This window comes from Hevea brasiliensis, unplaced genomic scaffold, assembly GCF_030052815.1.
Source record: "Hevea brasiliensis isolate MT/VB/25A 57/8 unplaced genomic scaffold, ASM3005281v1 Scaf3, whole genome shotgun sequence".
NCBI classification, from domain to species: domain Eukaryota; kingdom Viridiplantae; phylum Streptophyta; class Magnoliopsida; order Malpighiales; family Euphorbiaceae; genus Hevea; species Hevea brasiliensis.
The window spans coordinates 1,755,681-1,766,041 of NW_026614806.1; the positions used below are offsets into that span (position 1 = coordinate 1,755,681).

Sequence of the window (10,361 nt, forward strand, 5' to 3'; positions counted from 1 at the left end):
TTTGAATGAAAATAAGTCTCCTTACACGAGAGGATATACAACTAAGCATACTGTTCCTATCAAATACATTCACAAATTACTAAATTAATCTTTAAGTTTTCTTCTATTTTCTAAATAATTCATATTATAAAATAATTGGTTTCTTCAAAAACTCAAGATAATTATGAAAAACTACAAAATTATTTTGAAAAACTAAAATTTATTTATCTTATCCATATTCCATGTCAAATCTCAGTTCTCTAATTGTGCAAAATAGAGTAAAATCAAGAATTCAAAGAAAATTTAGCTAAAAGCTAGCTAAACTAACCAGAATTTCTAAGATATGGACATAGATGGAATGGCGGACCTAGCTATGAATAGGGAGTAGGCCTGACCACCGGTTTGGTATGAACCGATTCTGGCCACAAAAGATAGTTATTAACTAGAACTGGAACAATAAGCCACGACTCCAGCTAGTTTCAGTTCCTAGTCATTTTCTGTCAAACTCAATACCAGTTCCGATTCTTATTTTTGAAGGTTCTAGTTCTGCTTTGAATGTCCATATGGCAACCTCTAATGGATACATCACATCGGCCAGAGTGATGAGCATTGGACTCATCATATCAGCAAACATCAACTTGCCTTCATATCTTCACCAACTATAGGACATGCAACTCGAAATATAGGTATATTAAAAGATGTAACATTATATGCTCCCTTTTCATAAGAAAGGCACATTCAAACAAAGTGCATAGCGCATTTGGTAAATTAAAATGTTGCTCATGCATTTAGCTCAAAACAAAACATTTACTACATTACATCATATCAGTTATTGGTATGCTCCAGTATGTATTATTTATACCAAAGATGATTGCAAAAGAGGGGGATCTGCGGTGATCTACAATGCAGACTGGAAAATCATCTCTGCAAGTTCCTGTAACATCAAACACATATCCCATATTAGATTCTATCCACAATCTAACAATCTAAAACGTTAAGGACCTAAATGTAACTAATTGAACAATTTAATTCTCCAGAATTAGATGAAATGGTTTGCCATAGCCAACGGTAAGATCTCTTACAAGTTACAATATTTCAAAGGAACAAGGGCTGCAAATCAAAATGAAAGGGCAAATGAAAACATCTGAATAAATGATTTTCCACACAATGCAAGTTCATCATGTTCAACACCTAGTTCTAAAAAGAAAACACTGGCTGATTTCTCACTTCTAACTTTATGGACTGAGATGAGAAGTTCATTCCAGTCTTAAAACACTTTTCCTATCTAGTTCTCCAGGTCAATAAAAACAATAAGAGATCATTTCATAGTGTTTGCATTTAATAAGAGGGTAAGGTGGTGATGGATATTTTGAGTTTACTGAAGCAGTTGTTGCTAGTTGCTGCAAGCACAAATCAGGTTAATTATTGAATTACCTGCTTAGCCGATGCAACCTTTGGTTCACCCCATTCAAAGGCCTTCTTCTCAAGCATTTCAAAATCAACCTTACCAGCCTGTTGGAAGATACATTAATTTTCAATTAGCAGGAAAAAGAAACCAAAACTAAGTCAAAAAAGGTATTAAATTGAGGCATGTTACCTCTATTTGTCTGCCAATTTCTGAGTCAAAACTCTCATAGCGCTTGCTAACAAGCTCAGCCAAAGAACCATCCTTCATTTCACAGCGAGAGGACTCAATTAGTATCAAAATCAGGATAAAGGAAAGATCTTCAATAAGAATTCAGGGAAAGGACATCGAAAACTGAAAAGCTTACCTCAATCAACTTAGCTGCATTTCGTAGTCCCCGAGCCAATGTATCCATTCCACCAATATGAGCAATGAACAGGTCCTCCACATCTGTACTCTCTCTTCGCCTAATTATCATCAACTCGAAAGTGATTATTTTTTTGGTAACAACTCAAAAGTAATTATTAAGATCAAATATACAGAATATAGAAGTCCATGATAAAATGTTGCATGCATGTGTAAAAAAGAAGGAAATCCAGAAACTAAGAAACTGACAATTTCGCATCGAAATTGAATCCTCCTGGTGCCAATCCTCCCTGTGTCCAACACAAAATGAAACCATACAATCTCATCCCATCTGAAATGGCAAGGTCTTGAATTTTCACAATCAAATTAAAGTGACATAGCCTTTACTTACATTTTTTATCACACTAAGCATAACCATAGTTGCCTCTGCAATATCCGTCATGAATTGATCTGTATCCCACCCTGCATTCAAATCACAAATGATTTCAGTTCTTTTTCAATAATAAAGGTGTAAATTTTAAAAAGTGGAAAAGGTTTCTAATTCTTTTACCAATCTGAGGGTCACCAGTATTAGCATCAATATTTCCCAGTAAACCATTGATTCTTGCAGTTTCAAGCTCATGATGACAGCTGTGAAATGTATTAAGTATTACAGGTTGGCCAATTTTCACACATCCATATGTCAACTGGCAATAATCTCAAGTACCAAGGAGGCATAAACCAAAATACATCTTATGTACCTGTGACCAGAAAGAGTGGCATGGTTGCACTCAATATTGAGCTTGAATTCTCCTACAAAAGGAAAGAAGGGCAATGAGTTTAACTATCAGCCATCAGATCAGACTCACTAAATAGAAAGCACTGTCAAGTAACAGACTTAAAACTCCTCTAAAATGGAGAACAGTGAAATCCATCTTCGAAGTTGATGATTAAAGATTATAGAGCATCGAGCTAATTTGGAGTGCCAAAGTAAGAGTTTTAAACTGCCCAGGCACCATGCAAAATAGAAAGGTGCTGTTACTTAAAATATCTACAAGCCCAGGGTTATGCTTATATTTTTCCAATGAAGCCTCCCCATGGAGAAATTTTATGAAGCCAGGGGGCTTCTTTTAGGAAAAACCACGTGTGAAGATTTTAATGAGATCCCATGCAACATCATTGAGTTTCCTTTACTTGATCGAACAACTCAAATTTCAGGTATTTCAACGACATCAAATGATCTTTCAAATTGGTCAAGACTCTCCAATTTATGGCCACTGCTCTATGGTACTAGTTGTTGCTTTATTGAATTTGCTTCATTAATAGGCTCACGATTCAACTTTGATCGTTATGGGCTAGTACCAAGATCTAGTCCTACACAAGTGGACCTGATTTTAACAGCTGGCACCGTAACCATGAACATGGCTCCTTCTTTTCTGATGAAATTATTTATTATTCATTAATTTCAACTCACAATTTCATTAATAAGAGGAATCCCATAGTATCAATGTATAAAAAATAAAGTGAGCATGAACGAACTCCAATAAAAGAGGCATTTTTCCAATATTTAATTTTTAGAAAAGGAAAAAAAGATCACATTGTACATTACACAACCTTCCCAATAACATATGCATATCAAGGCTGATAACCAAAACCATGACTGGAAGCACTAAAAAAGCCTGCATAGGCTATGAGATCAATACTATATCATATGTCAAACTCAAATTGACTAGGTTCTTCACTAACTCCCATGTTCACAGTTGACCTAAGACTTTCGGTTCAATAGGATTTCAGAAACTACAGCTCTCCAGGAAATTTTTCACGAAGGGGATCAATAAAAAAACGGAACTTTAAAATAGTAAGGGGTCCTCCATGAAATTATGCGCATAGATACAATAAATTTTTAGAAAAATAACATAAAATCATAACAGTAAATTGATTATGAAAAACCACTCTCTCATTAAAGTAATAGAAGATGGAGAAGCAAAGCAAAAAAATTAACTAAAGCATGGAGAAGGTACAGTATAAAAAATAATCTAATTTATAATTAAAAGGCACACTTAGAAGTGTTGAGTGATGATATATAAAAAGGACAGCCAGGTTTCCTATGTAAGGGACTCAACCAATTTTAAGCTGTCCCAAATAAAGAATTTAATTAAATTAACTCAAACAAATTCATTCTAATACAGACTATACAGCTATCCAATATTTATTTCTTGGTACATCACAATGGAGAAAAATTCTAATACTTGCATTACAGTAAAAACACACACACACACATGCAAAGCACACATATTATGTTATCACATATTAATGATTAAAACTAGCATCAATAATTTGTCCAATTATGAACATAACATTTAAATATCTAATTAAATTCAAATAATCCCAGGCTCGTGTGAACAAAATTTTGAGAAGTTATCAGTAATTTAACATTATAACTATCAACAGACAATTTTGCAATGATACCAAAATTTCATAGTAAAATTCTAACTAGCAAATGATGCACATTTGCTTATCTGGGCATGCACATGTGTGCATAAGCATGTGTTGACATGTTAAATTTCATACATACAACGGTGTGCTTAAATGTCAATAAAGCCCAAAAAGATTAGGAATGAAGTTCGAATGAGCACCTGTAAGTCCATATTTTCGCAGGAAATTAGCTGCTGTTGCAGCATCCCAATCATACCTTACAAAAACACAACATATATAAACATAAAGCCAAAGGGTAAAAAAAGATAAATACGACAACAAAACAAGAACTAAGCCTTAATCCCCAAGTAGTTGAGGGAAAAATGAAGCATACTGATGTTTGGTAGGTTCTTGTGGCTTGGGCTCAATTAGCAGAGTTCCTGAAAATCAAAAAGCAAAAAAATAAGTTCGATTTCTAGAAATGTGTAAAGAAAAAAAAAATGTTCAGTAATTGAATGCAAGAACAGTTAACAAGAAAGAAAGAAGAGAATCAGAAAACGAATTACTCATATGTTATACCCCAACTGAAAGAAAAATTGTATCACACCCTATTAAAGATTTGAGTTTTTTTTAAGAAAAATTCACATCACTCAAGTGAGAGGCACAGGCAATGAAATGACATAGTATACCATTGAATCCAATCTTCTTCTTGTAGGCAGCAGCTCCTTCCATAAACCTTGCCTGTGGGAACCGAACTGATCAGTTAAAAACTAGAGATGCTTGACCAACAAAAAAAAAAGAGGAGGGATGCTTCAAAAGTTAATTTTTGGAAAGAAGATAAATTCACATTATGAGATATTTGAAAGCATACACCCAAACATTTGGTAAAGAGGAGAATAATACCAAATGATCAAGTTCCCTTTCCATATCTGTGTTCAAGAGAGACTGATACCCCTCACGTCCACCCCAGAAGACATAATTTTCTCCACCTAAGTAGTGGGTGACCTGTTGAGAAATGTTAATTGCGACACACTTGGCATCTATAAGAAAAGCAGTATTGCAGAGGCCAGATATATTCACACAACTATACAATCTTCAGATTACACACCTCCATTGCTTTCTTAACTTGAGCTGCAGCATAAGCATATACACCTACATCAGAGCTGCAAAGGGAGTAAGGGACCCAATCTCAAGTCAACAAATATGCAATCTAAATACCATCACCAGCTCAGCATACAACCAATTATCAGTGCACAGTACCTAGTAGCAGCACCATGCATGTAACGAGGATGGAAAAACAACTGAGCTGTGCCCCACAAAGGATGGATCTTGGTTCCCTGCATGGTCGCATGATAGAATTATTTAAAAAGGAACAGGACTTCATACTGAAAAAAGAAGCACAATCAAGCATTTAATATAAAAATTACAAAATAAAAATCATGCTTGGTACACTCATGAGATGAGTAGTGACAAGAAAAATAAGTATGTCATGCACATTGATATCTAAAAGGAATAACCACATAATAGTTAATGACGGTAAAGTCCAACATTGTTGCATGGCATGCCCAACACACAAGTAAAAATGAAACACCATTTTCAGATAACCTACAAGTTAAGGCTTTTCCCAAGCAGTGGATGGGGAGACTTCGATCCAGGATTATATTACAATAATACAATGCATTCAAAAATATATAAGGTATTTCACAATAATAAACCAAGATGCTACATACATAATGAATTAAAAAAGGTACATGTGAAATGTAACCAGAATATCAGGCAATTAACAGGAAAAGTAATAACACCAAGGCCCATGGAAGCAAGACATGGTACATGGAGATTAATAGGCCCAGTCTTGAGTCCACTTCATGACCTATCATTCATGTAAAATTACCTGAAGCTCTTTGGCAAGGGCCACCACTTCATCCAAGTTCGCATTAGTTTCCTGCAACACAAACAAATAGCCCAGATTAACTAGTTTCACTAGGCAGACCTAGGATCAACGAAAATATGGTTTGCCTAGATTTTAAAAGAGTACAAATTTCACTTCCCAAAGTTTCAAATGCATAAGCATGTAAACCATTCTTCCCTACCTCTGAAGTTACTGTAAATTGACTCACTAACCTCAAGAGCTTTTCCCTCAGGGGCTATATCCCTATCATGGAAACACCACTTATCTACTCCAAGCTTGTCCAGGAACTCAAAATTGGCCCTCACTAAATTATGTAACAAAATAAATAAATAAATCAGCATAATTTACATACAAACACCATATAAAGAAGAGAGTTTAATATATATCAATCTCACTTCTTCTTTTGGCCATGGCCAATGAATTGGTACCATCTTCCCAAGGCCAATATTTAGTTGGTGCACCAAATGGGTCACCTCCGGTGCCACGGAATGTATGCCAAAATGCAACACTAAATCTCATCCAGTCCTGTGGCCAAAAATAATTTTAGAAATCATCAAGTAATTGATGCAATAACAAATTAAGAATGAAATACGACCTTCATTTTCTTCCCAAGAATCTCTTCTTCTGCATTATACCATTTGTATGCAAGTGGATTCTTGCTCAAAGGTCCCTACAAATGACAATGCAAACATGTATTTTTTAACTGGCATAGTGATGTGGAACGCAATAAAACACTCTAAAGGGAATGAGAAAGAATTCCCAATTTTCTATTAATTCTCAAAAATTTAATTGTCAATTCATCAACAACAAAAATCTACTAAAATACATAGAGGACATAGGTATTTATAGTAGAATTATTAATCCTACCAGTATCAATAACATGTTTCAATCACTTGTATTTTATAGTAAACGATTTCAACTTGTGATCTTTGAATTTCAACCCACATAATCTCACTGAAAACACAATTCAAAGCTCTTACCAGCCTTCAATGTTTGTTTCTGCCAAAAACAGATGTCAAAATCAAAAACAACGTCAAAATTAGCAGAGAAGAGTTCTACAAAAAAAATTTTGAGATGGCAAGGGCTGACACGGCACTTGGGTGTCAAACAATGTTGTTGGGTGATGGTGTGATTGGATACTGACATGAAGGCGACATAGCACTAAATCAGATGGAACACATAGCATAATAGCAGTGTGAACTCAGGTGCAGTTCTTGATTGGTTGAAACTCGACCTGCCTCGTTTGAGTTGGGTGACAAATGGGAGTTCCGACAGTGGAAACAATGTCATTGGCAAAGGTGACACGCGAGTTAGATGGAACACAGCATAATAGCAGTGTGAATCAGCTGCAGTTCTTGATTGATTGAAACTTGACTAGTCTTGTTTGAGTTTGGGCGACAAATGGGAGTTCCAACAGTGGAAACGATGTCATTGGCAAAGGTGACACTAGAGTGAGCTTCAAAAACCAAATTTTGTTGGGTTTCAATCACGTCGCAATTCATGTTGAAATTTGACCTGATTGAAACTCGAATTCTAGGCAACCTCAGATGGCAAACTTGCATTGAGGGAGTTACCTGGTAGTGGGCCATCGATTTGTTGTTTCAGCGCAGCTATCTGGTGACTAAACAATGATGGTTCGTGAAGAGTTGCCATGAGGTGGAAAACTATGGTGAGGCTCTAAGAAATAACCCAGTAGGTGGGGGGGGCTGGTTACGAGGATCCAAGAAAGAACCTAGCATGCGAAGGGCTTGGAACAGTGGCAATAGTTTTGGTGTAGGACAGTGACAAGGGTTCACAACAGGAGCAAGAAAGAACAGTAATGAGACACACAGCAAACTGAGGAACAGAATAAAAAACTCAAAAGGGAATGAAAAACAATTCTCAATTTTCTATTAATTCTAAAAAATTTAATTGTCTATTTGTCAATATAATATCTACTAATATATCTAGAGGACACAGTTATTTATAGTATAATCGTTAATCCTACTACCATTAGGATTTGAAATCCTAAACAAGATAATACCAAGCAAATACAAATTTGAAATCTCAAACCAACTCAAACTTCATAAATAAAATAAAATATTACTTCCTAAATAATAATAAAATTCTTAAATAATAGAAATACTAATACTAATTAAATTTCCTAAATAATAAAAAAATAAACTTCTTATTCCATCCCATTTCAAGTTATTTTTTTTTTAAAAAATTTTTGTCCCACTTTATTTGCTTTTTTAGAAAATTAAGGAAACAATAAATTTTTTTCCAACTTTACCTTTATCTATTGTTATCCCCAATGCATTTACAAGGGTACTTTAGTCAATTATTAATATATTTTATAAAAATGAAGTTATCCAATCATTTCCTTAATCCTCGTGCAAAACCTTAAAAAGCACTTGAAATGGGAAGGGGGGAGTATTTTTAAGATGAAGAATTAAATTCCAAAAACTAGATTTCCTTGATTGCATTGTTTATAGAAATGCATATAATGATGAATTATTGCAAAGAAGTAAATTTTAAATGTCAAACTTTCCAAAATAAGATTTCTGGCAGCAAAGGAAAAAAGTTGGCTGGCATGTATAACAAGGATAAAATACACTAAGCCAACATAATCCTTTTAACAAATTTCTAGATGACAAAAAGTGGACAGAAGGGTTTAAGAAACCCATGCTCATAAACCAAATAATGGCACATTAAGGAGCACAAATATTACTTAATGTGAAGCGACAAACATCATTAAAGTCTTTACCTCATACTTAATTTTAGGAATGCCAGGGAAGAATTCCCCTTTCCATTCACCAGAATTATTGCATTCTCCACCTAGATCAGCAGGGCATGTAGGTGGACCATCAGCAATCTAAGTGCAAGACAGTGAAACCAAAGAGATTAAACTAAAGTTGATTAATCAATCAAAATAACTTATAAAGAAGGATAACAATAAGCAAACAAAATGAAAAGATTATTTTTCTTCCCATATGAAACACAATCCCTTAGAAAGAGACACTTTTTGAGCCTTACCACTCCAAAGGTGACTATGTTCAAGCAGAGAAGAAACAACAATATCTTTCCTCCCTTTATTTTGCCCATTTTTTCAAGCTGATTCTGCAGCATACAGGATAACAAGGAAACAAGCAAAGGACCATTGATTGTCAAATGGTAAAAGTACATAAAAATAGTATATATTTATATATATTAGATGAAGAGAAATGAAAAGGATGTATGTAATACTCACATTCACATACTACATACAACAAGTATATATTTATCAACCCATAATCTAAGTAGAAAATTTAATGAGAAATTTAGGATAAAACAACAATGTCCAGCAAGAAAAGGCCGTGATGCTTTGTGCACATACATAGACTTGAACATGATTACATTAACAACTAGTAGAAATCATGTATTGGCTTAACTCATAGTAGAGCTCCTAAGCTTCAGGAAAGTAACCTACTGAAACCACCTAAATGAGCCATTAGCCTACAAATTAAACACATATTGAACCTGGTCAAGCTTTGCTGGAAACATACTGCAAATGAGGACAGCCACATCAATATAAAACATTCCCACTAGTAAAAGCCATAAAATTTGACAAAGAATTACCCTCTCTCTTCCAAAGTTCATCCTGAATAAAAGTTGGCGCACAAAACCAAAATGGGCAACAGTGTTACCATCAAGAAAAAATTTTGAGCCCGAGTAAAGCTCATTGTTCCTCCTTAATAGTTTGATCGTTAATATTCTAACGAGCAACTTCGAACTTGAAAAATCCCGTCACCAGAAATTCAAGAAAAAAACTTTTCATAAGTCTAAAACAAAGAAATGTGGAGAAGCACGAACAAGGACAACAAAAACAAGAATAATTCTGACTGAAAAATCATAGAATAAAAAAAATAGAAATTAAAATATCTAAAAATTAACACGAAAACGAAGAGAAAAGAAGCGATGTATCAACAGCCACGCTCTTAATCCTTTCCCTAATCTCAGCTAAAAAGTCTAACCAAAGAGAGAGAGAGAGACAGAGACTTACAGATGAGAGTATGATTGAAAACAGAGAGAGCTGTTATATGGGGCAAAGCGGCACTCTTCTGACGACGCTCTATATAGAGTGAGTAAAAGAAGAAAGAGAACGCCAGTTTTGTGAAATCCATAATTATCCAATATCACAATGGATCTAATTTGATTTTGACTCTATCTAAATCATCTGTTTAAGATTATCAACTGCTATTTCCTCTTTTTACCGAATATTAACGAATATTTTTCTTGAATTAAGGGTAAAAATGTCATTCTAGTCATTGTTTGGAAAAGGAGTTATCC

At 34.5% G+C, this 10,361-nt stretch overlaps 1 protein-coding gene across 2 annotated transcripts; it reads right to left on the bottom strand.

Annotated features, from left to right (window-relative positions):
- Window positions 1-643: 643 nt before the first annotated feature.
- Window positions 644-10,150, bottom strand: LOC110660670 (xylose isomerase). 2 transcript variants are annotated; one of them, XM_021819047.2, is made up of 21 exons: window positions 10,075-10,150; window positions 9,069-9,152; window positions 8,800-8,907; window positions 6,649-6,723; window positions 6,449-6,578; window positions 6,266-6,357; window positions 6,036-6,086; window positions 5,405-5,481; window positions 5,253-5,307; window positions 5,048-5,149; window positions 4,834-4,885; window positions 4,539-4,584; window positions 4,366-4,421; window positions 2,491-2,542; window positions 2,301-2,380; window positions 2,142-2,212; window positions 2,000-2,040; window positions 1,752-1,851; window positions 1,577-1,648; window positions 1,414-1,491; window positions 644-913 (listed from the first exon to the last, which is right to left on the bottom strand). In XM_021819047.2, exons 2-21 carry the CDS (start codon window positions 9,135-9,137, stop codon window positions 878-880), a joined length of 1,443 nt encoding a protein of 480 aa, XP_021674739.1. In that variant the 5' UTR covers window positions 9,138-9,152; window positions 10,075-10,150; the 3' UTR covers window positions 644-877. The 2 variants fall into 2 exon arrangements, with proteins under 2 accessions (XP_021674739.1, XP_021674738.1); XM_021819046.2 differs by lacking the exon at window positions 10,075-10,150 and adding an exon at window positions 9,651-9,778 and having other exon boundaries at window positions 871-913.
- Window positions 10,151-10,361: the final 211 nt, after the last annotated feature.

What these genes read in the sequence shown, in the direction of transcription:
- LOC110660670 (XM_021819046.2), bottom strand. Translation starts at nt 9,671, where the DNA reads ATGAACTTTGGAAGAGAGAGG. An exon ending in TTCCTAAAATTAAGTATGAG is followed by an intron (nt 6,724 to 8,799) that starts GTAAAGACTTTA and finishes TGTCATTTGTAG; the next exon opens with GGACCTTTGAGCAAGAATCC. An exon ending in ATGCAGCTAAGTTGATTGAG is followed by an intron (nt 1,649 to 1,751) that starts GTAAGCTTTTCA and finishes TGTGAAATGAAG; the next exon opens with GATGGTTCTTTGGCTGAGCT.